At 53.4% G+C, this 26,709-nt stretch overlaps 3 protein-coding genes across 6 annotated transcripts in view; 2 read left to right on the top strand and 1 right to left on the bottom strand.

Moving 5' to 3' along the window:
• Positions 1-2,790, top strand: part of ZFPM1 (zinc finger protein, FOG family member 1) — a 33,684-nt gene extending 30,894 nt beyond the window's left edge. For all 3 annotated transcript variants that reach the window (XM_088172121.1, XM_088172122.1, XM_088172123.1), the window contains exon 10: positions 112-2,790. In XM_088172121.1, coding sequence (XP_088028247.1) covers positions 112-2,336 — 2,225 coding nt within the window. In that variant the 3' untranslated portion in view covers positions 2,337-2,790. The remainder of the gene's footprint in view (positions 1-111) is intronic.
• A 1,077-nt stretch (positions 2,791-3,867) lies between these two features.
• On the bottom strand, positions 3,868-5,584 carry CIDEC (cell death inducing DFFA like effector c). Its single transcript, XM_014874502.2, has 5 exons — positions 5,186-5,584; positions 4,918-5,059; positions 4,667-4,816; positions 4,367-4,551; positions 3,868-4,266 (listed from the first exon to the last, which is right to left on the bottom strand). Exons 1-5 carry the CDS (start codon positions 5,233-5,235, stop codon positions 4,074-4,076), a joined length of 720 nt encoding a protein of 239 aa, XP_014729988.2. The 5' UTR covers positions 5,236-5,584; the 3' UTR covers positions 3,868-4,073.
• Positions 5,585-6,631: 1,047 nt separating this feature from the next.
• ZC3H18 (zinc finger CCCH-type containing 18) overlaps positions 6,632-26,709 on the top strand; it is a 42,359-nt gene continuing 22,281 nt past the window's right edge. Inside the window, exons 1-10 of one of the 2 annotated variants that reach the window (XM_088172124.1) lie at positions 6,634-6,751; positions 7,140-7,221; positions 12,767-13,362; positions 15,960-16,044; positions 16,862-17,010; positions 17,385-17,477; positions 17,993-18,150; positions 19,625-19,657; positions 21,128-21,245; positions 22,879-23,177. In XM_088172124.1, coding sequence (XP_088028250.1) covers positions 12,781-13,362; positions 15,960-16,044; positions 16,862-17,010; positions 17,385-17,477; positions 17,993-18,150; positions 19,625-19,657; positions 21,128-21,245; positions 22,879-23,177 — 1,517 coding nt within the window. In that variant the 5' untranslated portion in view covers positions 6,634-6,751; positions 7,140-7,221; positions 12,767-12,780. Of the gene's footprint in view, positions 6,752-7,139; positions 7,222-12,766; positions 13,363-15,959; positions 16,045-16,861; positions 17,011-17,384; positions 17,478-17,992; positions 18,151-19,624; positions 19,658-21,127; positions 21,246-22,878; positions 23,178-26,709 lie in introns of both variants that reach the window. The other variant, XM_014874501.2, reaches the window with a different exon arrangement.

The raw sequence follows: 26,709 nt of genomic DNA on the forward strand, positions 1-26,709 counted from the left end.
CCTGTGGGTGTCACTTGTTAGTGATACTGTGCCAGTGTTCTCGGTGACATCAGTGCTGGTCATCCCTGTGCCTGGGCTCTCGGTGACACTGTGCCCTCTGTCCCCCTGCAGGGCTGAGCCAGCCGAACAACGCGTCCCTTCGGAAGTGCAGCCTGAGCGCGTTCCTGCCCGAGGCACTGCCGGCCCTGCCGCAGCACGTGGTGCTGCCCGGTCCCCCTCCCGGCCCCGACACCGCCCCGGTACCGGCACCGGCACCGCCCACCTCTCCCCCCGACCCCAGAGCCGGCAAACTCTCACCCCCAGCCCAACCGCAGAACGGGGAAGGTCCTTCATCAGCATCCTCCTCTTCCTCCTCCTCCACGTCCGGCGAGCCGGTGCGCATCAAGGAGGAGCCGGCCGGCAGCCCGGCCAGCGAGGCGGAGGCACCGAAGAGCGGGGAGGGGCTCGGCAGCCCCGACCCCGGCTCCCGGACCTCGTCCCCCCGCAGCCTGTCGTCGGCCAAGGTCAAGTCGGAGCTGGCCAGCCCCACGCCGGGCTCCAGCCCCGTGCCCAGCGAGCCGGGGACGGGCACGGCCGGCGGCACCGTCTTCCTCCCCCAGTACGTGTTCGGCCACGAGGCCGCGGTGGTGCCGCAGGCGTCGGAGATCCTGGCCAAGATGTCAGAGCTGGTGCACAGCCGGCTGAAGCAGGGCCACCACGGGGGCGGCGCGGTGCCACCCGCCGTCTACACGGGCACGCCGGTGCCCAAGGGGGCCACCTGCTTCGAGTGCGAGATCACCTTCAACAACATCAACAACTACTACGTGCACAAGCGCCTGTACTGCTCCAGCCGGCACCTGGCCGAGGACAGCCCCCCCGGGCAACGCAAGCTCAAAGCCACCCCCGGGGTCCCCAAGGGTCCCTCCGCCCCGGGGACGCTGCTGTCCCCTGCGGCGGGCAACGGGCAGGGCCTGGCAGCGGGGGACGGGGACGCCAGCCGCGATGCCACCCCGCCGGCCACCGCGCCGGAGGGCAAGGCTGAAGATGGGGGCACCAAAGCGGGGTCCCCCGAGGCGGAGGGGGGGTCGGGGCGGTGCAGCGAGGACAGCCAGAGCCCCGTCAGCTCGGCGGGGGACGAGGGGGACGAGGACCCCAGCAAGACTCTGTGCGAGGCGTGCAACATCCGCTTCAGCCGCCACGAGACCTACGTGGTGCACAAGCGCTTCTACTGCGCGTCCCGGCACGATCCCCCCCTGCGCCGCCCCGCCGCCCCCAAAGTGCCCTTCCTGCCGCAGCCGCTGCGCACCCGCAAGCGCCGAAAGCTCTACGAGATCCACGGCACCGCTCGCCGCCCCGCCGAGCCCCCTCCGGCCACCGAGCCGCCGCCCGCGGAGCCGCCCGTGGCCACCCCCGAGCCCCGCGCTAGCCCCGACAGCGAGGGTCCCATCGACCTGAGCAAGAAGCCGCGGTGGCAGAGTGAGCCGGCTCCGGTACCGGCACCGGCACCGGCACCGCTGCTGCCCTTGGCTGATTACCACGAGTGCACCGCGTGCCGCATCAGCTTCAACAGCCTGGACGCGTACCTGGCGCACAAGAAGTACCAGTGCCCGGCCACGCCGCTGCAGCCCCGCACCCTGGAGCACCTGCAGAAGATGAAAGGGGCCATGGCCACCCCGCTCAAGGGCCGGCACAGCCCCGGTAGCCCCGGTGAAGGGGACCCCGAAGGAGGGGTGAGGGTGAGGGCAGCCCCGGCGGGGAGCCCCGGTATCCCGTACCCCGGGGCGGACTCGCTGCAGCGTCACCCCAAAGGTCCCCTGCCGCCACCGGGTGCCAAGGGTCCCCTCACCGCTTGTCCCTACTGTCCCCTCAACGGGGCCATCAAGGGCGACCTCCTCGAGCACTTCCGAAACGCCCACGGGCTCTTTGTGGCCAAGCCTCCGGCGGGGGCTGGCCAGGGGCTCCCGGACGCGCTGGCCCCCGGTGCCGGTGCTGGCAGGACACCCGAGCCCCCCCTGCCCACGGCGTCCCCTCCTCGCCCGCCCGGCCCCCGCCTCCGCCGGGACAGCCTCAGCACCAAGGAGGGCAGGGACAGCCCCCGGCCCCCCGGCTCCCCCCGGGGCCCCGCCTCGCCCGGAGCCCCCGAGGCACTGCGGGAAGCCGCCCGCAAGCCCCCCACGCCCCCCGCCTACACGGACAGGGGGGTGCAGACCCCCCCGGCCAAGGCCGTGCCCGGCCCGGTGCCCAATGGCAACCACAGGTACTGTCGCCTCTGCAACATCAAGTTCAGCAGCTTGTCCACCTTCATCGCCCACAAGAAGTATTACTGCTCCTCCCACGCCGCTGAGCACGTCAAGTAACACCCCCAGAGCCCCCCAGCACCGCTCGGGGGGGCTGCAGGGGCTGGGGGATGGAACCAGTGCCTGACACCCCCTCCCTCCATGCAGGGGTTGGGGTGATGGAGGATCCCCCCAGGAGGCTCCACCGGGGCAGCTTCAGCATCTGGAGCTCCAAAGTTCACCCTCCTGGTTGGGGGGTGAGGACCTTGGTGGTGGGGGTCAGCTCCCAGCTGTGCCCCAGGGGGAAACTGAGGCAGGGGGACGGTGCACAGCCCTGCCCTGGGGGCTGCAGGGGGCTTTTCCCCCCAGGTAGACACTACGGGGCTGGAATGGGGGTGTGGGGGGCACGGGCTTGGCCCCAGCACCCCAGGAAATTTGGGGGTGCCCTCAGCACAGAGCGGACCCTGCACGGAGCCAGCGAGGATGGAGCTGCCCTGGGAACTGTGTGTATAAGTGTGTACAGAAATAAATATGTCTGCTAAACGCTTGTGTAGGGTGGGGGACACTGCGGGGGGGCTGGGGGCTTGGGGACACCGGGTGGGGACAGTCACGGGTGACAGCAGCTGTACTGGGCAGGGCACGACATCCCCAGGCTGTCCCCAGTGCCCCTGGGTGGCACCTTCGTCACACATCTGTGCCACGGGGCAAAGTCGCTGCTCCCAGATGGAGCTCAGCTGGTGCTGATGGCTCATTAATCATCAAGTTAATTAAGCCCGGGTGGGGCTCAGCTCTCTGCCACATGAGCAGTCCCTGCGCTGCAGCTCCGGACCCTGCAGTGAGTGCCCAGGTGAGTGTGGCTCGGGTGTCACCCAGTGTGACAGGGGAGGATGGCCCTAAGGATGCCCGGAGCATGGCTTCTCACCGCCCCACAGCTCACCCCACTGCTTCCCAGTGTTCCCAGTCCAGCACAGGCAGGCAGTGGGTTGTTCCCGTCCCTCCCAACCCTCTCTGGTAGGGGTGGCGCTTCAGGATCTTTCTGGGCACTCCGGGACAGTCCCCAAGGGCCAGGTCACTGCAGCCCAGTGCCCCCAGCTCTGTTTGTTTCCCAGCTGCTCTCCCTGGAGCTGCCAGGCCCTTAGGATGCCCCTGGACGTGGCCAGCACCAGCACCCGGGGTTGGGCAAGGCTGGGGTGGGCACAGTGACTGCCCCTGCCCAGGGCTGCCAACAGGAACCCCAGGGACTGGAACACCCCCTCCAGGGCACGGGGGCTGTCCCTGTGTGCCAGCCCTGCACAGGCAGGGGCACAAGGAGCAGGGAAGGGACAGACATGGTGCCAGCTGGCATCAGCTGCCCCACAGGGGTTTGGGGTTTGCCCCAGCACTGTGTTGTGGGTGGCTGCAGTGCCAGAGGAGTCTCGGGTCTGTGCCAGGGGGTGGGAACCAGGCTCTGGTGCCAGGGAGGAGGAGGAGGATGAAGGCAGCAGCGCCCCTGGGGAAGCGCTTACGACAGGTCCCTGCTCACACCTCTTACAGCACCAGCTCAGGGTGCCAAGTAGTGCAAGGGCTGAGTGTCCTGGGTATCCCCCCCCGCAAAGATGACACAAAACGCAGCTGAAGTCAGGAGAACTTTACTTAAATAAATATATTTACAGAGCAGCAGCTATTCCAGAGCAGATTTGGCCACACTCAGCCAGAGGAGTGCAAGGAGAGGCTGTGCCAGGCACTGTGGCAGCCTCTGCCCAGGCATTGACCTAGCAGGGGGCTGGGACCCCCGAGGGCTGGGGGGAAGAGGAGGGGACAGGCCAGGCCAGCCAGTCCTCACTGCAACATCTTCTTGTAGGGCAGGGCAGGGAGGCTGCAGGGCAGGAGGTTCTGAAGGGGCAGTGGGTTTTTCTCCTCTTCCTTCTGCTCCTCCTCGGTGGCATCCAGGAGCTGCTGCATGTAGCACGAGGTGCCCAGCAGGACGTGGCCCGTGGCCTGCATGGTGAACAGCCCCCAGCGCAGAGCTTCCCTGCGCAGGGAGAAAGGGGTCAGCGTGCCAGGGAAGGGCTGGGCAGTGTCCCCAGGGCTGGGCAGTGTCCTCCCCCAGTGTCCCCAGCCCCCACACTCACTTCACCAGGCGCCGGGCCCCGTAGCAGCGCAGGTCGTAGGACATGCTGTAGGTGCCATACAGGGTGGCTTTGACATTGAGGCAGCCCAGGTCCTTCGGGTGGGTCTTGTACAGGTCGAAGGTGACACAGGCGACATCGATCCTGTGCGGGGGCTTGCGGGACAGGCCCACCTGGTAGCCACGTGTCTATGGAACAGCAGGACCGCGGTCACCCAGCGCACCCAACCCTCCCAATCCCACCTCCAGCGGGGGACAGACAGGACACAAACCACCCTCCTGGCCCTCTCAGGAGTCCCCTCACCTTGGGGGCAGTCCAGCTCTGCTCCTTGCTCAGGGCCATCAGTGCCGTGTTCTCCTCCAGCGTCCGGAAGAATGACTCGGTCTCCACGGCGGTGCCATCCTCATCCAGCACCAGCACGATGGGCGCTGGCAGGGCCAGGGCACTCTGAGCCTGCAGAGGGGCTGGGGGTGAGCAGGGCTGAGGGGGGGACAGAGCCCGGACAGACAGACAGAGCCCGAACAGACAGACAGAGCCCGAACAGACGGACTGACCTGGCGCAGCAGCTCGGCCAGGCTGGGGGCCATGACCCCCTTGCGCAGGCTGCGGTCCCAGTTGCACACTCGGTAGGGCCGGGGTGGTGGGGCCGGGCTGGCCAGCAGCTGCTGGGTCATGGAGGCACTGGCAGACACACATCTGGGAAGGGATGCAGGGATTGGGGTGTTCTGAGAGGCAGCACAGCCGCCCCGGCAGTGGCAGCAGCCACGGAGGGCTCTGGTGGGATGTCCCCCATCCTGGGGACAGGGGTTCCATGGCACTTACTTGGACACGGGGGCAGCCAGGCGCTGGCTCAGGGATTTGGCGTAATCCATCTTCCAAGGAGCACGGAGCAGCCTGTGGGAGGAAGGACAGTGGTCCCAGTCAGCTCCTGTTTGCTCAAGATCTGTTCCCACCAGCACGTTCAACTCTGCTCCAGGGGATCTTCCACTCCTCTCAGCTCCTGTCCGCTCCAGATGTCCCCACCAGCAATTCCAGTGACAGAATTGAGCCTGAGCTCTGTCACCACTGCCTTTACGGGGGCTGGTCCTGCCCTTTGGCCAGGGCCAGGCCAGTGGTGGCAGCCTGGCCAGAGTCCCCTGCCAGCACGGCTCTTGCGTAAAGGGACACGTGGGAGCCTGAGTCAGCGCTGGAGCAAAGGTGAGACACCAGCCTGGGCTCCGAGCCCTCTGAGAGGGCAACCAGGGCTTTGGGAGTCAGAGACACCCATGGGAGCACCCCCAACCCTGCTGATCCACGGACATCTCCAGCCAGGAGCCTGCTGAGGGGCTCCAGGGGAATCTCTCCAGCCAAGATCCTCATGGGGGGATCCATTCCCTCACCTGCAGCAAACACCAACTCTTCTCCCCAGGATCATGCCCTCTCCTCACCTTATATACCTGTCACAGAGACTCCTCCTCCCCCCGGCCGCACCCCCTCCTGCCCAGCCAGTCCCAGCCGGGGGATCTGGATCGTTTCCCGATCAGGAGGCGCTGCGGGAGCTGGGCATGGGAGAAGGGAACGCTGAGAGGGGATCCCATCAATCCATACAAATATCTCCATGGGGTGTCACAGGACAGTGCCAGATCCCATCAATCCATACAAATATCTCCATGGGACAGTGCCAGACTGTTCCCAGTGGTGTCCAGTGGCAGGAAGAGGAGCAATGGCCATAAACCAAACCACGAGAAGTTCCCTTTCAACACGAGGAAAAACTTCTGTCCATGGCGGGTGGCAGAGCCCGGGCACAGCTGCCCAGGGAGGCTGCGGGCTCTCCCTGTCCGGAGACATTCCAGACACACCTGGATGTGTCCCTCTGTCACCTGCTCCAGGTGCCAGAACTCCCAAATATTCCCTGATCCCGCGGATTCCCCGCGCGCGCGCGCGCGCGCGCCACCTGTGCACACCTGGAGCCGCGCGCACGCGCGCGCTCCCCACCAACATCTGCCCGGCAGCGCGCGCGTGTGCGCGGAACCTTGCGCCTCCCTCCACGTGCGCGCCTGTACACACCCACCCCCTGTTCGCACCTTCGCACCTGTGCGCGCACACCTGCGCTCCGTCCTTGCGGTGCGCGGCCCCTTTAAGGGGGGGGGGGGGCAGCAGAGCGCGCGCTCCCCCCCCCCCCCCCCCCACCCCCGGCTCCCCCCTCCCCTCGCCTCGCGCCGCCGGGCCCCGTCGCGCGCGGATGACGTCACGCCATGGCCGCCCTGCGCCGCCGCGAGTAGAGGCCGCTCCGCCGCCCCGTCCCGCTCTGCCGCCGCCGCCCCGCCGGCCCCGCCGGCTCCCGCCGCTCCCCGGCCCGCCCCCACCGCGCCCCGCACAGCGCCGGGCCCTCGCAGCCCCCCGACACCGGTGAGGCGCCGCCCGCGCCGCCGCGGCCTAGCGCCGGGGAGGGGGGGCGGGCCCGGGCCCGGCGGGGGGAGGGGGAGGGGGAAGCGCGGGGCGGGGGCGGCCCCGGGATGGGGGGACAGGGGACACCCCCGGGAGCGGCCCGGGGTGGGCGGAGGGGAGGGCCCGGCGCTGTTTTCTAACGGGGTCGGGGGGGGGGACGCGGCGAGGCTGGAGGGCGTTTGGGGATGGCAGAGTGGGGAAATCAATGAATTGCCTCCATTTCTTTGGGATAATGAATGGGAAGGGGCGCGCACGGCTTTGGGGGGAGCTGTAGGTCCGCGTGGGTGTTGGGGCTGAGGCGGGACAGACGCCAGGGGTGCAGGTGGCTCTGACTGTCCCCTCTCCTCAGGCACTGGGGACAGGGACAGCGCCAGCAGCCGCGGCCCGGGGGCACAGCAGGAGGAGCCCAGCCTGGCAGGAGACCCTCCGAGGTGAGGGGGGCATGGGGGGACCCGTGGGACACAAACTGGGCACCCCACAGCAGCACCAGCTGCACCTGGGGGACAGTCCTGACGTGGGCTTGGGGTTTGGCACCTGCGGAGTCAGTTCTGAATGGATTTGGGGTTTGGCACCTGCGGGGGGCAGTTTTGGGGTCCATCACCTATGGGGTCAGTTCTGAATGGATTTGGGGTTTGGCACCTGTGGGGTCAGTTCCCAGGTGAGTTTGGGGTCCATCACCTGCAGGGTCAGTTCCCAGGTGAGTCTCCTCAGAGCTGTAGCAAGACCAGCACCTCCAGGGTGTGAATTCTTTCTTCCTAAGGTTTGCCTGGATTCAGGGAAAGAGCCCCAGTTTATCAGGACAGCTCTGTGCCAAACTGCTGATCCAAAATCAGGCTTCTGAGTGGAATTATCCCAAATCCTGCTGGGTCCAGGTATAACCCTGCTGGTTGTCTCCTGCTGAGTCCATGAGAACTCAAACTCAGCATTTGCTGGAAGGAGATGTAGGAAAATCAGCTGTGCTGGGAAACCCGACTGCAGCTGCTTTTCCCTTCAGGTCCCCAACACAAATCCATGGGGAACATTTCCCGTTGGAGCTCTGAGCTCTTCTTCAAACCCAGCTCCTGGAAATGCTTCTCACCACCAAACTGATCCCACAGGACAGCTGAGTTTATTAAAGGGTGCCCTGAGAGCTGCTGAGTTCCCTGGGCATCTCCACCTCAGAGCTCCCTGAGGGTGGCAGAGAATTGAGGATTTTGGTTAATTAATCCTCTATCAGGGCAGTGTTCCCTGTTTCCTGCATCCTGAGGAATTTGATTTCCTGCTGTCTCTGCTCTTCCATGATTTTCCCTGTGTGGGTTCCTGCCCTTGGTTTCTGCTTTCCCTCTGTTTTTGCAGTTCTTTGTTCCCTAAATCTTTTGGTGCTGCCTTTCTCTCCTCACCTGTCGTGTCAGCACTATTCCCATTCACTTTCCTCAGCTCCCTCATTGTTCCTGCCTGCACTTAGACCCTGCTCCAGAACTTTCCTGCTCTGCTTTAACCCCTGGGTTTCGTGGATCTGGTTCATAGGAGCTGTTTGCCTTTTAGGAAGTGGATTTTATCCTTTTATCCCAAAGATTTCAGCCTGAAGGAAAGAGCTTCCTCTCTCCTTCCCTTCCCATCTCTGCTGTGATCTCCCCTAGTGCTGCAAAAGGGACAGAATTTGGGAATGCACTTGGTTTTTCATATCCATGAAAATTTGTGGTGTTTTAAAGCTGAAATTGATGGCTTTGCCCAGCTCCAGGTTTTTGTAACAACTCAGTTCCTGACTGGAATTTCTTCCTTTTTAATTTTGCTCCTTTTGGTGCTGTTTAATTAACAAAAGAGAAGAAATTTGGCCTGATTTTGCTGAAGGTAAAAATTCCTGCTCTGACTCCTCTGGCCTTGTAAAAATTACCTGACAGAAGTGTGAGGTTCAGGATATTATTTAAAATGTATCCTGGGATTCCCTGGTGACGTGGAAGTGGAGTTTTAAAAGCAATTTAAGTAGCAAAGGTTTTGTTTTTTTCTCTGCTTTTAGTGCTGTGCCAAGGCTGCTTAATCCCAGTGCTTTAAGTTAAAAAACCTTGGATATCGTTAAGCTTTGATAAAAATATCTTATAAAGGAAGTGAAGCAGGTGAATTTCAATTTCTGTAGCATCTCCACAAATTTCTCCTCTCCTTTTTCAGGGGGAAATGTGTGAATTTAAATGTTTCTAACAAGGCTGGGAGGCTTTAGTGGGAATAAATTGGCTCCTTCCTGGTGCATCCAGGCACAGTGAGGATGACCAGGAGGATTCTGTCCCACCTTGTGCAAGCCATAGCACTCTGATAAATTCAGAAGCAGTTCCTGCTTCATTCCATAATTTGAAATATTCCAGAGCCCAAGCTGTGAAATTTCTGAGTCACTGATGTGTTGTAGAATTAAAAACTCCTCATTCCTGGGAAGTTCTGCTGCCAGCTCCTCAATTTTTTCCTTGAGAACCTGTGACCTGCTTTGAAGAGGCTTTCAGCCCACTGAGGGATGCTCAAAAACAGGAAAAGATTTTTTTAATTTTTTTTTTTTACCTGAAAATACCCCTTATTCTTTGCATTTACTCCCAAAGCTCCCTGTGGAATGACTGGGAACAGGAGAGGTTTGTGAGCCTGCCTGCAATTCCCAGTGCCCTGTGCTGCTCCAGGCTGCCTCAGACACACAGGAAAGGAATATTTGACACACTTGGAGCAAATGGAGCCAGTTTTGGAACAGAAATTATTGTGCATTTGGGACCAAAGGCAGCTTTGCCTGAATTTTCAAGATTTTTGAAAGATGAAAGGCTGCTCAGTGAGAGGCATTAATACATCCCTGCCTCTTGCCTGAGCTGCAAGTCAAACAAGCTTATCTGAGGCTTAGGAGTTAATTTTTTGCTTTTATAACTGGTTTTGAATCAGGAAACTTAAACTGGCTCAGTTTTAAGACACACACACAAAAAAAGGCCAAGTTTATAATGAGGAAGGGATGAAACCTGGGGGTTTCTGCTCTGCCACTTCTGTCACTGCTGCTTGATTTGAAATACTTCCATGGAGTCAGTTTTTCTCAGGTTTTTTTTGTGATATTTGTCTTTATGTTTCCCTAAAGGACAGCAGAAAGCAATTTTAAAAACCCAGACGACTCCTAAAAACATCTCCCAAAAAAACCCACAACTTCAGGATTTTATAAATTTGGGATAAATTGTGATTTACAGGTTAAAAAAACCTCCTCAGAAAAACCTCTCACAATTCCAGAGGTTTGGGGTAAATTGTGATTTGGAGTTTAAAAACCATTAAAAAAAAAAAAAACAAAAACAAAACCTTGCAGAATTCCAAAGATTTGGAATAAATTGATTTGCAGATTGTTTTAAAACTGAAATTAAATTTACTGTCCTGTTCCATCATTAGGCAGTTTTCCTTTGAATTTCCACCTCCCAGGTTTTTTTTTTTTTTCCTTCTGCTGATTTTACCTCTGGAAATCTGGGTTTTGTTTTGGGGCATTTCCAAGCCAAAATCTGCTTGGTTGGTTTTGGGAAATCTTGGAGCAGCAGCCCCAATCCATGAATCCAAGGAAATACACCCCAAAAAACCCTCCCTGCCTGGATTTTTTGAATTCTTCTCACTTGGATCGTCATTTATTGTGTTTCTTATCATTTCTGCTGATGGAAATTAATAGGAAATTATTACAACTGCTGGATGCTCTGGATTTTATAAAAGCTGCTGTGGAGGTCAGTGTTTTATATTCCTCACCATCAGAACTTATTTGTTTCCTCCCATCCCTCTAAAGGTCTCCATGTCAAACACAAAAAGCCATTTGCTTCACTTAAATACCTTTTTTATTATTATTATTTTTTTTTTTTTGGTGCTGCTTATTTGCAAGAAAACAGAAAACAAATTTCCTGAGTCCACGTGGCCCTGGCAGCTTTGATATTTCTGGTGGCCTCTCCAGGCTGCCCTTTGTGTTCACACAAAGTCACTTCTCAGGCACTTGGGCAATTAAAATCCCTGCTCTGAACTTGGCTTTTAAAGCCAATAATAATTTGTGCAGGAATTTATGAGCTCAGCATCAGCCTTGATGTGCTCAATAAAGGAGATAATTTGCTTCAGATCCATCCTGGGGAACTGCTCAGAGCTGTTCTGTCAGGAGGCAACTTCTGTCTTTTCATTTGGGTTTGACCCTGTCAGGGAAATCAAAACTTTTGCTGATGAGCAAGAACCAATTTCAGTGTGCAGAGGAGCTGGGAGGAAGCTCAAAATGGGAATTTTCTGCTGCTCTGGGCCCTGCTGATGTTGAGATCGCCTCAATTCACTGCTACCAGCAGGGCTCTGAGGGCTTGGGGAGAGCAAAGTCAGTCCTAAAATACACCTTAAAGTGCTTCTGGGGATGGTTTGAGTTTATTTTCTGATTTTAACTCCTCTGCAGACCTCCCACAGTATAAGGAGCAGCATTTTCTGGAGTGGGACTTTGATCTTGGGAGTTTGCAGCTAATTCTGTTCACTACCCAAAGATTTTGGGAGTTCAGATGCTGGGAAGGCTCAATTTGCTTTACTTGGGGCAGTGTTTGGTGTGTCAGTGGTGAGAAATCACTTTACCTGTGCAAAACCAGTTGGACAAACAGGGACAAGTGTCAGGAAAAGGTGAAATAGCAGCTTAATAAAAGATTTATAAACTCTGGCTAGCTGGGTGTGTTTCAAGGAGCAGCATTGTCTGACATTTGTAGCATTTCTGCTCCAAAGGTTTTAAAAATAACAGGTGAAACTGATCATTTATGCCCTGGTTTTGTGGCTGGATTAAAACATGGGACACAATAAAATAAAGATTCTTTATAATTCTGTGACTTTTCTTTAGAGTATTTAGAATTTTTGTGTGGATGTGACCCAGTCAGCTCAGGCACTTCTATAATTTATGGGCTTTTTGTTTCTGGAGTAAAATAAATCAATGTATGGCCCAGGTTTTTCCCTGCTTTGCACCCTGCCCTTTTCTGATGTATTTATTGGATTTATTCTTGGCAGACATGAGATCTTTAACGTGTCCCAAGCACATGTTTAGACATTTTCTAGAAAAGTCTCAGAGCAGGCAGCTGGATCTGCTGCTTTGAAGGAATTTTGGGGTCTTTACTGAAGGTTCTGCCCCCCCTCAGGTGAGACCCCACGTGCAGAGCTGCCCCAGCCCTGGGCCCAGCACAGGGGGAGAGCCCAGAGGAGGCTCCAGGATGGTGCCAGGGATGGAGCAGCTCTGCTGGGAGAGCTGGGATTGTCCAGCCTGGAGAGGAGAAGCTTTGGGGTGAGCTCAGGGTGGCCTTGCAGGGCCTGAAGGAGCTGCAGGAAAGATGGAGAAAGACTTTGGGCAAGGGATGGAGTGACAGGACACAGGGAATGGGCTCAGGCTGAAGGAATGCAGGGCTGGGTGGGATTTGGGGAAGGAATTGTTCCTGTGAGGGTGGGCAGGCCCTGGCACAGGTGCCCAGAGAAGCTGTGGCTGCTCCTGGATCCTGGAAGTGTCCAAGGCCAGGTTGGACATTGGGGTTTGGAGCACCCTGGGCTAGGGGAGGGTGTCCCTGCCATGGCAGGGGGTGGAATGGGATCTTTATGGTCCCTCCCAACCCAAACCAGTCTGGGATTCTGTGAAATTCCAACCTCAAGCTGTGTCATTGTCCCTGAAGGGCAGCACACTCCAGTCTGGGACAATATTGGAATCAGTTCTTTGTGCAGTTTAAACTGTGAATTTGCCTCTTGAAGGATCTATGAGAAACCATATTCCTGAATTTCTGGAATCCCAGAATGGTTTGGCTTAGAGGGGACCTTAAAGCCCCTCTCATTCCAAACCTCTGCCGTGGGCAGGGATGCACTGGAAGGATTGGATTCCTCAGGGCCCCATCCAACCTGGCTTTCCAGGAATTCCAAGAACCTTTCTTGAGGAAGCAGAGCACAGGAGAAGGAGTTCCTTGGGGGTGAGGCTTGCCTGCTTCCCCAGTTTGCTCCCCATAACCAGAGGTGTTCTCTGCCCTGCAGACTCTCGGGGACTGATGGACGTTTCCGACAGCCCGGAGAGAAACCCCTGCTCTCCCGAGGAAGAGGACCAGCAGCTTTCTGATGAGGAGGTCCTGAAGGAGAGCGGCTCAGAGCGGGAACTCGATGGGGAGGGTGGCCAGGGGAGCCTCCTGGGCGAGGAGGAGGATGCAGGCAGGGCCCTGAGCCGGGGGGAAGAGGAGAACCACTCGGATGAGGAGGATCGGCTGAGCGAGGCCAAGTCGCAGGAATCCGACACCAACGAGCAGAGCGTGGAGCTGAAGAGCCCCCAGCCCCACAAGGGAGAGGAGGAAGACAGGACAAATGACCTGGAAGTGTCCTCTGTCACCAGGGAGCTGGATGAGCACGAGCTGGACTATGATGAGGAGGTTCCTGAGGAACCCAGTGCTGCTGCTGCAGAGGAGGACGGGGAGAAAGCTGCTGGGGAGGATGATGAGGAAGAGGAGAAAGGAGATGATGCCCCTGAAGACGAGAAGAAATCCAGCAGCAAAAGTGATGATGAGAAGGATGGGCAGGATCCCCTCAAGGAGAAGAAGAAAGAAGAGGATGATGGGGAAATTGATGATGGAGAAATCGATGTAAGTAGGAGGTGGGCAGAGCCCTGGGGGGTTCAGAGCTGGTTCCTTTCCCATTGCAATCCTTCCTCCTCCTGCTGGGAATATCCATGTCCCCATTGTGCTCCTTTTCCCTGGAGCTCAGGTCAGAGCGTGGAGCAGGCCCTGATCCTCAGGAGTTGAACCAAAACTTTGTGCCAGAACCATCAAAGTGAGCTTTGTTTCCTCTCAGTATGGGGGGACTCCAGTGCTTTAAGAAGCTGCCCTGCCTCAGCTCCAGGAGGACTTGGGAATGATGCTGGCAGCAAATGCCATGGATTGGGTGTCCAGGAGCTGTTCAGATCGAGGGTCTGGTGCTGGAGGGTGGTTGTGGTGCTCCAACCATCAGGTGTGTGAGAAACCCTGATCCTGAGCTGCTCCAGGGGCTCCAGCAGCATCTGGATGCATGGAGGAGGAGTTGAAGGTGATGGAATTTCTGGAAAATACCCAAGGCATGGTTTGGGGATGGGGTCAGGGATGTGCAGTGTTTCACAGCCCTGAACAAACCAAGATACTCAGAAAAATCAAAAGGGGGGTTTAGTAGGGAAAATATCACCTTTAGCCATGGCTGTGTTCAGCAGGGAGCTCTGCAGAACAGCAGCTGTTTGGTGCAGCTTAACAGCAATTCCCTTCTTTTCCATGAGGAAAACAGGGCAAAGTAATTCCAATAAAAACCCTCCTGTGGGCTCCTGGTCTGGAATTGCATCCCAATGCCGGGAGTGTAAAGAGAAATTGCTGGTGCAGAGCACCTGGGCTGGTTCCCCATTCCTGAACTCCACCTGCACAGCTGGATTGGGGTGTGGGAATATCCTGGGGACGTGCAGGGAGTGTGCTGGGGTCACCTCTGGGGCTCCTCAGCTGAGCAGGGGAGGTGCTCTGTCCTTCCAGGCCGCATTCCTGTGGGTCTGACCTGGCCACAGGACCCTGGGAAGCTCCTGGAACCTCCTCCCTTTTCTTCAAAGAATCGTTTTTTGTGTGGTTTTTACTCTTCATAGTTCATTGACAAGTTTAATTGCTTTCAAAAATGACATCATTCTTCTTCCTCGTGCCCATCCTGGCAGGTGATTTTGTTCAACACGTGTTTTCCAAAGGTTTTGTGTATTCCTGAATCAGTTAGAAGGAATTTATGCATGTTATGGGCAGGAAAAAAAAAAATTCCTGGAGTCCTGACTCCATGCCTGCTCCTTGATTAAAATATGAATGCTCTCCTTTGGAGCCTGAGGCATTCTTGGGAGCTCTCCTCACAAAGCAGGAGATGAATCTGTACCCTGGTTTTCATACATTAACTCATAACAGCATTCTCAGCTGCCTGATTCCAAGGAGACCTCCCAGAAATAAATACTTGCCCTTTTGTTCCAGACTTCACACAGCTCTTTTGAAAGCAGCAGAGTGGAGCTGGTTCTCCCATTCATGCAGCACTCAAAGCTTTGGGGAAAACTTCAAGCTCTGCATTTTCTTCTGCTTTCAGCCTCCTGGCGTGGAGGGAGGGGAATATTAATGCAAATTTTAATTGGAATATAAGTGCAGGCTTTTAAATCTGTTGCTGTTGAGCTCTCTGTCCCTGTCTGGCTCAGGAATGCAGCAGGAGAGGCTCTTCACCCACCTCTCCTTGCTCCTGTGTTTGTCCACAGCCAAGGGATGGCTTTTTCCTTCTTTCCAGCTGCTCAGTGCATCAAAGGAGAGAATTTTCCTCATCTTCTCCACCCAGAAAATGGCTGTTGCCAGGCAGAGGGAATTCTCTCTTCACGTGCTGAAAATAGGGAAATGGGGGCAGAGAGAGGGAAAACCAAGATGTCCTTTAGGATAAAATCCTGATTTCCTGGCCAGATACCTGTGACACCTCTCTGGTCATTTGTACCTTTGCCTCCTGCATCCCCAGCTCCTTTCAGCTCCTTTTGGCTTTCCAAAGCCAGGGAAGGTTTTTGTTTTTTCCTTGGAGAACAGAAGAAAATGCTGGTACTTGAAAGTTTCAACAGCTTTTTTTCTGGAGGTGTTTCATGGCTTTTATTTCTTAATCTTGGAGCAATCTCCAGCTACCAGAATTTATCCCTGGTGTTGCATCCCTGGGGATGAGGCAAAGTTTTGTTTGAGCTGGTTCCCAACTCCAGTGTAGAGCTGAGGAGTAGAAGGGAAGGTGGAGATGACTTTAAGAAATCTGTTGGATTTATCCTGCAAAGTTCATTTGTGAGATTGTCCCTGGAGAGGGACTTTGGACAAGGGTATGGAGGGATAGAAGGAGGTGGAAGTGGCAGGATTAGATGGGATATTGGGAAGAAATTCCACCCTGTGAGAATGGGAGGCCCTGGCACAGGTTCCCAGAGAAGCCCCGGGATATCCCTGCAAGTGTCCAAGGCCGAGTTTGAAGGGGCTTTGAGCAGCCTGGGATGGTGGAAGTTGCTTTTCCAGTCACCTGGAATTTTCTGTCTTCACCCTGTGCAGGGACATTCCTTGTAACCTGACCCTGCTTTTATCCCGTGGTTTTGCCCCAGGGTGGCTCTCAGTGACTGATCTTTGAGCAGATTGGGAAATGTCAGGTCCTGCAGGGAGTGCCCCAGGTGAAATGTGAGCTTTGTCTGTTCCAGGATGATGATTTGGAAGAAGGGGAAGTTAAAGACCCCAACGACAGGAAAGTGAGACCACGCCCCACCTGCCGCTTCTTCATGAAAGGTAACCACGCTCTGGGGGTGGGAGGGGACAAAGCTGCTGGAAATTGTCCTGTCTGGGTTATTTTTTTCCTCCATTAAGTTGCTGTTCCATGATAAATTCTACCCTCAGTGTCACCTTTCTGTTTCTTGGTGGCCAAAGCTGAATTTTCGTGGAGCAACTACACAAAAAGGGCTTTGCCCTCAGCCTGGAGGAGGTAAATAAATGGAAACTTGAAGGGGTTTTTGGAATAAAACAGAGAAGCTGTGGCTGCCCCATCCCTGGAAGGGGTGCAAGGCCAGGCTGGACAGGGCTTGGAGCAGTTTGGGATGTTTGGAAGGTGTTGGGATTGGAATGGATGAGCTTTAAGGTCCATCCAGCCCATGGTTCTGTTCCCTGCCTCACCACTGCTTGTTTGGGGTGCACTGTGGTGTTTTGTTCTCAGGTTTCCTGTGAAAGGCAAAGCTCCTAATTAGAAATGTTTGTCATTAACAAATGAGGATCTCATAGGTTTATTCCTACATTTAATTAATAATGTATGTCCATCCTTCCCTTCTCCCCACTGGAATAAGATTCTTGCACACTGCTCCGTGTCTGGATCTGTTTGTCCCCTCTGGCAGGTGGAGAGTGACAAATATCTCTCCATGTGTGTGAAAATTCACCTGTGGGTAAATTTGAATAACCTTGGCTGATTTACCTGTGTAAATCCCAACCAAACAGGAGAGTAGAAGAATCCAACATCTCAAACATCATTACTCCTGAAAGGATTTGAGATGCCTGATGGGGATTTTCGTGGCTGTGGGGCTGAAAACAGGAATCTAACAGCTTTGTGTTCCCACAGGACACTGCACCTGGGGCATGAACTGTCGCTTTATCCACCCTGGAGTGAATGACAAAGGAAATTACTCCTTGATCTCCAAACCTGAGCCCTTCTCCCCCAACGGTGCCCCTCCCATGGGCCCTCACCCGCTGATGCCAGCCAACCCCTGGGTATGGAATCTCTGCTGTGGCTTTTTCACCCTCCCCACCCCTGGAAGGGTCCAGAGTGGGGTTTTGGAGAACCTGGTCTAGTAGAAAGTTGGAACAAGATGAGCTTCAAGGTCCCTTCACACCCAAACCATTTCACAATTCTGTGATTTTTTTTCTCCTTTGTTTTGAGCTAATCATCCAGCAAAATTCAACCCACAGTTGAATGTGTGATTTTTTAAAATGATGATCCTGGAGTTGCCAGTAGAGGGGGGTAATTTTCCATGGTTTTCCAGCTTACATGTTTGGAGTAACTCTGAGGTAACTTTACAAAGCACAGCTTTGCTGTTTAAAACTAACTCAAGTGTCTTCTCCTGCTCTCCTCACCTTTCCAACAGGGAGGCCCAGTGGTCGATGAAATCTTACCTCCACCTCCTCCAGACCCTCCAACAGAAAGTGCCTGGGAGAGGGGACTCCGGCACGCTAAAGAGGTGAATTCCTTGCTCAGGGAATTGCTGCCTGGCTCCAAAACCCACTGGAAAAGCTCTTGCTCTATTCCTTTTGCCTTTTAACCTCTTAATTATGTTTTGTTGTACATCACGATTGTCAGACAGCCAAGAGGAGCTCAAACCCAGGTTGGGAGGGGGTTATATTTAAAAAAATAGTGGGAATTTGTGGTCCTCAAGTCCAGCCCTCCACAAAGCAAAGCTTTAAGCTGATCCAGTTTCCCTCCCTTCAGTCTCTGTTTCTCCAGTTTGTGATTACTGCAGGGGGGGAAATTTCTGTTTCCTGCTGTTCTGAGCTGCTGGAATAGGGAATTAATGAGGAAAAGCCCAGTAACCCTGCACATTCTGAGGGAATAAGGTGCTCTAGCTGCAGGAAATCTCCCGAGGGCAGGATTTTTAATATTACAATTTCTCCTTGCCCCAGGAGAGGGGGATTTTTAATTTTTAATATTACCATTTCTCCCTTCTCTCCTCACACGCTGTTTTATGTGCTCTGCCAGGTATTAAAAAAAGCAACTATGAGGAAAGAGCAGGAGCCTGACTTTGAGGAGAAGAGATTCACTGTGACCATTGGAGAGGACGAGAGGGAATTTGACAAGGAGAACGAATTTTTCCGGGACTGGAATTACCGCATCACCAGAGACGTCCGGGACCCCGCGTAAGAGCCACTCCTGGGTCTGCCCCAGGGACAGCTGGGTGGGAATGCAGTGCCCTGAGCCTGCCTGGCCTTCATTCCTCCCTCCTGAATGAGGGAATGTCACCTCCAAAACGTTCCAACAGCTTCCACGAAGCGGGGAGTTTAAAACTGAGCTGCCTCCGCTCGCTCCGGTTCAAGCCCACCTCCCTTGCCAGTCTCCTTTAACCCTTCCTGCCTCCAATCTCCTTGGAATTCTGCTCCCTCCTGGGCTCTCTCCAGCTCTGCATTGCCTCCCTCACACCACGGTGGTCCTCCAGCTTTGTTTCCCTCTTTTTTTTCCTTATCCCAACCACGAGAATTTAAAAAAAAACTCAAGCTGAGGCTGCGAGGTCGGAGCGTGTTCAGGGTGCAGGAGCCGATGGTCCCAGCTGGGCTTTCCTTTGCACAACTGGTTTAACAAACACCTGAACTGGTCCCAGTTCAGCTGGGCACTGGGCAGGAGCAAAGCTGGTACCTGGCCACAGCAAGCACCCTAAATTGAAGTGTTCAGGTTTTTGGGGTTTTAAGGTAAAGTTGAAAGTGTTGGAGAACTCAAACCCAGCTCTGGGCAATTGTTTGGTAGCTCTCGAGCCAAGAAAAGGAATGGGAAGAGGATTTTGGGGAAAGAGGCTTGGATTCTGCAGGAATACAGGTGGATTTGTGTCTCCTTGCTTGTGTATCCTCTGTTCTTCCTACATGGACAGATTATGGAAATATTTCCACTCCCAGAGGGTTTGCAAGGCTTAGTTCTGTTTATTTCAGAGTGGATGAATTACAAAAACACCTCTGAAAAGGAGTAGATCAAACTTGTGTTCAATATTCTTTCATTTGCTCTGGAGTGCAATTCCTTTCCCTAATTTAAAAAAAATAACAAAAAACCGTGTCCTCTGTTCTGCAGCCTGAAAGAAAAGAAATTTCTAAAATATTAATATTTTCCCGAGTTTAATGAGCTCTGGATCTTGGCCTTGTGTTCCTCTCACAGGTACCTGGGGTTTATCCCCAAAGTTCTGGGGGCTGTTCATCCATTTTCTTTATTTTCTGACTGTCCTGTAAAATGCACCAGCAGCATTTTTGGGCCTCTCTGATGTAGGAATTGTTAAGAACAGGCCTGGTTTTCTTACAGTCCAGAAAAAAAATGTATTGCACATAACCAGTGTTAAACAAAAATCATCCAACAGCTGGAATTCCTGAAAATTCAAGGCTGTGTGAGCAGCCAGTTCCATTAAAATATCTTCATTGTGTGTGAAGGGAAAAGTTCTGAATCTGCTGCTATAAACCCTAGAAAATGCTGATTTTTCTCCCCCACACACAATTTATTGCCCAGTTGGGCACCTTGAAGCCAACTGAGCACTGGAAGTGCAGCTGGGATGTGGAAAATGCTTTCAGCACTGTCTTGTGACATGTGGAGTTGTCTCAGTAGTTCATGAATCCCTTTTTCTTTTTTGAATAACTATAGGGAGGTGGACATCAAAGAAAACATTAACTATGGGTAAGCAGGTCTTTGATTCCAGTACTGTTACAACTGTAAAAAAATTTTCCTTTGCTTTTTTTTTTTCCATTGCACCTCCTCCAACTTCCGAGGCCACAGACAGAGCACTCTCCCCTCAGTGGATATATTGGATTATTTTTGGGGTGATACCAATTATTTTCTAATGATTTGAGCTCTGAATTACCCAAACACAGCAGTGATTCTTTTTGAAATTAAAAAAAAAAAAAAAAAAAAACAAAAAACCCTCCACCAATATTATAGCAAGGGGAAATTTGGGCTTGAGGCTGTGTGAAAAAGCAGAGTTTCCTTTCTGGCATGGCTTGAGATGTTTTTCTGTCTCTTTGAACACCTGATGTCACTGAATCCAGATTGGTTTGGGCTTGGCATCAGGAATTTGTTGCTGACTGAAGCATCCCAAATCCTGGTTCTCCTTCCCTTGGCTTATTGCTTCAGTGTAAAATAAATCCTAAATTATTTAAAAGCACTGAAAGAAATACTCTTGATTCACAGGGCAACACTTATATCTTAACCTGGTTTAGGTTACTTGGCACTTTTAAAATACAAAAAGTGTCTCTTTATTATTTTTTTTTAAAGTCAGAGTCTCATTAATCTGGAATTTGGGAGCACTTGCTGTATAATCTTAGCTCTGCCACCATCTCCTCTGTGGCCCTGGAAGTTTCTTATTCCCTGTACCCACCTCCCCATCCTCACAGTGATCTGATATTTGCACTCCAGGTGGTTGGATGTTGTTGAGTTGGGGAATTCAAACCATCAAACAACAGCAATAGAAAGCAGGAAATGGAGGAAACAGCTTTAAAGAGGCTGGAGTTTCAATCCTTTTCCTCCCCAAAATTCCTTAGTTCTGCAGTTGTGTGTGTGTGTGTGTGCCACAGGCTCAGCAGCTGATTGCCACTGGAGAACATCAGCTGGAGAAGTGGTGCCTTCATTCCAAGGGGTAATTCCAGCTCCAGAGTGTTGCTGACCTGCCCCCAGAGCTCCACTTGTCCCTGTGGAAAAGCTCAGCACCAGCTCCTGTCCTGTACTGGTGGCACTGGGATGTCACCAGGGGCAGGGAACTGGGGGGATCTCCATCCTTTCCACTCCTGAAGGTGTTTGGGATGAGCTGTGGGCAGAAATCCCAGCTCTCAATCCATGTCCTGCTCCCTGGAAGGGGCTCTCTAAAGCACTTTCTGTGTTTGCACCACATTGATTTGAAGGCTGAATTTTTGGTAGCTCTTTGTTGTGTTTTTTTGGGGGGTGTTTATCAAGAAAGGTTTGTGCTTTTCTTTGATAAGCCTCACTTTTTAAAGATTGTTTGGTTGGGCTGTGTAGAAAATAAACACCTCTGTGCAGCCCTGCTGCACTGAACGTGGTTTTCTTGTCACAGTGACTGAGCTGACCTAAAACATGCAGCTTTTGTGGTGCCAAGGTGCCATTTCCCTCTCTAACATTCCCTGTTTTTCATTGTAGGCTTGATCCCTATGCAGATCCCTATTATGACTATGAAATAGAGCGTTTCTGGCGTGGTGGGCAATATGAGAATTTCAGGGTTCAGTACACAGACCCCGATCCCTACCGTAACTACAGAGTAAGTAAGGAAATTCCCCCTTCTCCCTTTTTCCTTCCTGACTTTTTTTCAGGTTCTTCTGGGCCTTGGCACGGTCCCAGAGCAGTGCTTGAAACAGGAGTTTTTTTCAAAGAGTTAAATCTTGGATTAATTCCAGCACAGAACACTGGAGGTGAGGGGAGGATGTTCTGTTCCAGCACCCTGAGGGCAAAAATGCTCCAGGCTTGGGAATGAGATTGGGAAACTGCCTGGTGGGAAAGGACATGGAATGCTGGTGGACAGTGGCTGAGAAGGCCACTGGCACCTGGCTGGCACCAGCCCTGGCATGGCCACTGCCCCAGGGCAGGGATTGTCCCTGTGCTGGGCACAGCTGAATTCGGGACAGGTTTGGGTTTATCCAAGACACACAGGGAGGGACTGGAGCGTGTCCAGGGAAGGGAATGGAGCTGGGAAGGGGCTGGAGAATCCTGAGGGAGCTGGGAAAGGGGCTCAGCCTGCAGAAAAGGAGGCTCAGGGGCAATTCCTGGCTCTGCACAACTCCCTGACAGGAGGGGACAGCCCCAGGTCGGGCTCTGCTCCCAGGGAACAGGGACAGGAGCAGAGGGAACGGCCTCAAGTTGCCCCAGGAAAGGATTAGATTGGATTTTAGGAAAATTATTTCATGGAAAGGGTGTAAAGCATTGAAAAAAAACTGCCCAGGAAAGTGGTGGAGTCCCCACCCCTGGAAGTGTTCAAAAAAACCTGTGGGTGTGGCACTTGGGGACAGCGTCAGTGGTGACCTTGGTGGTGGTGCTGGACTGAGGGTTGCACTTGATGACCTAAAGGTCTTTTCTAACCTTACCAATTCCGTGTCTGAGATGGGAAGGTGATTCCTTGGCTGCTCCTCAGTGTAGCAGTTGAGCACCCTTGGACATCTTGGGGAGAGAGGGAGTTTCCAGGAAAGAGCTTGGTTGAGGAAAGGGTTCCTTGTTAATTCTTGGGAAGGAGAGGGTGAGATTTTGGTTGGGGCACAGGAAATCAGGAGCCAGGTGCTGAAATCCCAGGATATTAGTGGTGGTACACCAGGATCTGGATGAAAACAAGGCCCTGAACCCTTTCCCTTCTCTTCCTTTTCCCCTCATGCAAACTTTGTGCCTCTGGAGCAGTGACCAGTCCTGCTCAGGGCAGAGCTTTTCAGTGCTTTCCATCAAATCCTTTCAAATGTAGCTTTTCCTTTGCTCTAAATCCTTGTTTTCTGCAGAAGCAGTGCCCAGACAGGAGCCTGGGCCTCACTGTGGCCACACATGACCAATTATTTTCCTGATGCTCATTTGCAAAGTTAATTAGCTGGTTATAGAAATGATCAGCAGCCAGAGGAATGACTTGTAAACATCAAGACATTTATTTAATAAGCTTAATAAACCAAATTAATCCAAGTGTTGCCTTTGAAAACACCAGTTGCTTGGGATATGCTGCTGTGTTTGTGTCCAAGTTCTGCTCAGCAGGATCCAGATTATTGATTGATCTCCAAGTCATCGATTGGCAGATTATTGATCCCAGTTTTTCACCGAGGGAGGGCGGGTGTAATTCCTGACATTCCCAGGCTTGCCGGGAGCCGCTCCTACAGCATCACCGCGGTTTTTGTGTTTGTTCGGTTTGTTTTTTTTTTTTCAAGGAAAGAGAGCGAGAACGGGAAAGGGAAAGAGAGAACAGACAACGGGAGAGGGAACGGGAACGGGAGCGAGAGCGGGAGCGGGAGCGGCGCCAGCGGGAGCGGGAACGGGAGCGGGAACGGGAGCGCGACAAGGAACGGCAGCGGCGGAAAGAAGAGTGGGAACGGGAACGGGAGCGAGTGAAGAGGGACGAGAAGGACAGGCAGCACAGGGATCGCGACAGGGACCGCGACCGCGACAGGGACCGCGACCGCGACAAGGACAAGGACAAGGCAAAGCCGCGGTCGCCGCTGCTGCTGGGGTAAGTGATGGGATTGGGGTGGGAGGAGGATCCCGGGGTGTCACTGCTGAGGAAAGCTGTGGTTAATGAGCCCGGTGGCCACTAAGCGGAGCTAAAACATCAGTGACAATGAGAGTGTGTAACTGAGCCTGAAAGCGGCAGTGGCCTTTGGGGTGGAGATGTTTTCTGCTCGTCCCTCTTCCATTCGGGACAGAGAAGGTTTTGGGAGGAATCCTGCATGGGAGTCCTGCGGTGGCTCCCTTTGAGAGCTTGAGAAATGTCTGTCACAAGAACCAGAGCTGCTCTGAGATTGTGGATAGCAAAAATATCTGGAGATTTAAGTACAGCAGGAAAAGGATGAGAGAATCCTGCATGACTTCCTTTGGGGGTTTGAGAAATGTCTGTCACAAGAACCAGAGCTGCTCTGAATTTGTGGATTGCAAAAGTATCTGGAGATTTAAGTACAGCAGGAAAAGGATGAGGGAATCCTGCAGGTTGATTCTCTGGGAGTGACTGTGGTGATTCCCTTTGAAGGCTTGAGAAGTGTCTTGTCACAAGAACCAGAACTGCTTTGGGAGTTTGTGGATAGCAAAAGTATCTGGAGATTTAAATACAACTGGAAAAGGGTGAGGGAATCCTGTTCTCTGGGAGTGACTGTGGTCATTCCCTTTAAAGCCTTGAGAAATGTCTGTCAGGAGAAGCAGAGCTGCTCTCAGTGTTTGTAGATAGCAAAAGTATCTGGAGATTTAAGTACAACTGGAAAAGAAAAGGAGTTGTCACTGGAATGAGTCTCTGCTCAGTGGAATTGCAGCATGAGGTCAGGTTTGTTTCCTCTGATCTCCCATTGTTTGTGGAAATCCTGGCTGTGACCTGTGTGAAAGAGAAAATGGAACCAGACAGACTGAAAGTGCAGGAATGTGATTCCTGTTTTGTTCCTCTGTTAATCATTTATGTGCCCTGCCTTCCCAACCTCTCTTGTGTGTCTGAGGCACATTTGTAAAGCCCTGGATAAATAACCCAGTGGAATGGGAGTTCTGGTGTCACAGCCTTGATAATGAAAAGTATCACATTTTTTTGCAGAGGGACATCTTGGACAATCCTGGTCTAGTGGAAGGTCCCTGCCCATGGCAGGGGGGTGAAATGAGATGAACTTCAATGTCCTCAACCCAACCCATTCTGTGATCTCCAGGAAAACTGCTTAACAGTTTCTTGGGAAGAGTGGCAGAGGCTCCCACAGCCTGTGGAGCACCATGGGGACACACAGGCGTGTGTGGGGCACAGAGAAGGGCAGGGAAGCTGTTTCCCAAGATCCACTGGAGCTTTTCCTGCTGCCTGGTGTCTGTGTGGTTCCTCTGCACTGGAGGAAGAGTTGGATCAATGAAGAGCAGGGTTAAGAATGCCAGGAATGAAGCTCCAGGTGGTTTCAGCTGGGAGCAGGGCTCAGTCTTGAATCCACCCCAGAATTTTTATCTGCATTACTGAAAGAACAGCTGGGTTTTGACCCTGTTTCCCAAGAGGAAGTGACAGTTTCAGAACGGTCTGGAGGAGCAGCAGCAGCTCCAGAGCAGCTATAGGAGTACCATAATTACATGTTCCGTTTAATTATAATCTTCACTTAACAATCACCATTTCTGCACCTTAATTACCACATTGCCTGGTGGCTGGTGCTCTCCTCGGCTTGGTGATGGGACAGATCTTGTCCAGACCCATGTGATGGAGATGATGTCAATGAAAGTGATGTCACCTGCTTGGCAGCTCAGGGTCACGAGTCACTGACAGTCCCTGTGACCCAAGGCTGAGCCTTGGCTGCTCCTTCCCTTGGCACTCCTGGAGTGCTGGGGCAGGGCTCTCTTGGGAGAGTTTGGGCTGTCCAAAGGGTGCTGGGTAGGAGCAGGGGCCATGCTCACCAATCCTGGATCCATCTCATTCCATGAAACCACGTGAGAGCCCAGACATGGGATTGACAGCATTCAGGGGATGCACATTCCCTGCTTCCCCCTGGCAAAAGGGAGCTGGGGATGCCTCTTGTATTTCCAAAACTCCATCATCCTTTAGATGAGTCTTCAAAAATAATTTCTTATGCACCTCTTTGCTTTTTTTAAGTCTGTATGGAAAGGGACTTTTCAAAGGGCATGGCGTGACAGGGCAAGAGGGAATGGCCTTAAATTCAAGGGAATGCAGGGTTAGATGGGATGTTGGGAAGAAATTCTTCCCTGTGAGGGTGGTGAGGCCCTGGCACAGGTTGCTGATGTTGGAAGGGACCCTAAAGTCCATCCCATCCCCTGCCATGGGATTTCAGTTCCCACGGTGAACATCCACATCAACATGACTCCATCCCACAGCTCTGCAGGTGTCTGGATGTCTGTGGAGAAAACAAACCTGCAGAAGGAAATTTTGCAAAAGCTTTTTACCAAGTGAAAGTGTAATTCCAGCTTCTCCCTTGGCCCATCCGCTGTCCCTTGGCCTTTCCCCGTCACGCTCGTGCTGTGACCTGGCTCTGGGCTGTGTCCCACGTCACTTTGTGCCCAGCTCCCAACTTCCTCATGGCAGTGCAGTGGCTCAAGCCACATCTCACCTTTTCTCCAGATACCTCTGTGCCAGGCTCCAGAGGGGCAGCTTTGGCATCCTGTGATTGAGCAGCTCCTGAGCTTGTTGAACGTGTCCAGGCTGGGATTGCTGCGTGTTTCCTGGGAAGCAGGATGCACAGCAGTGCCCCAGCACACACCTGTGCCTCTATTTATAGACTCTGGGCTTTCCCTAATTGCTGGATCCCAGCTTTTGGCAGGGCCAGCCTCTCCAGGTGGCGCTGGGGGCTGGCTCATGCCATGGCTGCCTGTTGGCATTCCTGCAGTTTCCAGGGCCCTGCTCGCTAATGAGATTGGAGAATTCCTGCACAGAGCCTGGAGAGCTTCTCCAGAGAGCTCAGAGAATTCCTGCCCAGAGCCTGGAGAATTCCTGCACAGAGCCTGGAGAGCTTCTCCAGAGAGCTCAGAGAATTCCAGAGAGCCTGGAGAATTCCTGCACAGAGCCTGGAGAGCTCCTGCACGGAGCTCAGAGATTTCCAGAGAGCTCAGAGAACTCCTCCAGAGAGCCTGGAGAGCTCCTCCAGAGAGCTCAGAGAACTCCAGAGAGCCTGGAGAGCTCCTGCACAGAGCTCAGAGAACTCCAGAGAGCTCAGAGAACTCGAGAGACCCTGGAGAATTCCTGCCCAGAGCCTGGAGAATTTCTCCAGAGAGATTGGAGAGCTCATCCACAGAGGTTGTGCAAGCAGCACTGAGCTTTGCCAAAGGCAGAGCTGAGGGTGTCAGTAATTCCAGCCCCATGTTGGTTGCTCTCTTGGTGTAGGGGCTCCTGCAGGAGCTGGAGGAAAGAACAAACCAGGCTCTACAGAGTCAAGGGATGAGAGAACCCAAACAGCAAATAGCCAGGAATACAGGAATAAATTCCATTCTGCTGAAAGCAGGAAGGTTTAATCTGCTCTCTAAACAACAAAAGAATTTAAGGCTAAAAATGTGGAGAAGCCAGAGGTGTTCCTGGTGATGGGAGCTGAGGA

Source organism: Sturnus vulgaris, chromosome 12 (genome assembly GCF_052056855.1).
Source record: "Sturnus vulgaris isolate bStuVul1 chromosome 12, bStuVul1.hap1, whole genome shotgun sequence".
NCBI lineage: Eukaryota > Metazoa > Chordata > Aves > Passeriformes > Sturnidae > Sturnus > Sturnus vulgaris.

Excerpts from the sequence above, each read along its gene's own strand:
- CIDEC (XM_014874502.2), bottom strand. The coding sequence starts at position 5,235 with ATGGATTACGCCAAATCCCTGAGCCAGCGCCTGGCTGCCCCCGTGTCC. Across the intron at positions 4,817-4,917 it reads TGGCCGAGCTGCTGCGCCAG|GCTCAGAGTGCCCTGGCCCT; the intron begins GTCAGTCCGTCT and ends GCCCCTCTGCAG. Across the intron at positions 4,267-4,366 it reads GGGGCCCGGCGCCTGGTGAA|GGAAGCTCTGCGCTGGGGGC; the intron begins GTGAGTGTGGGG and ends CTCCCTGCGCAG.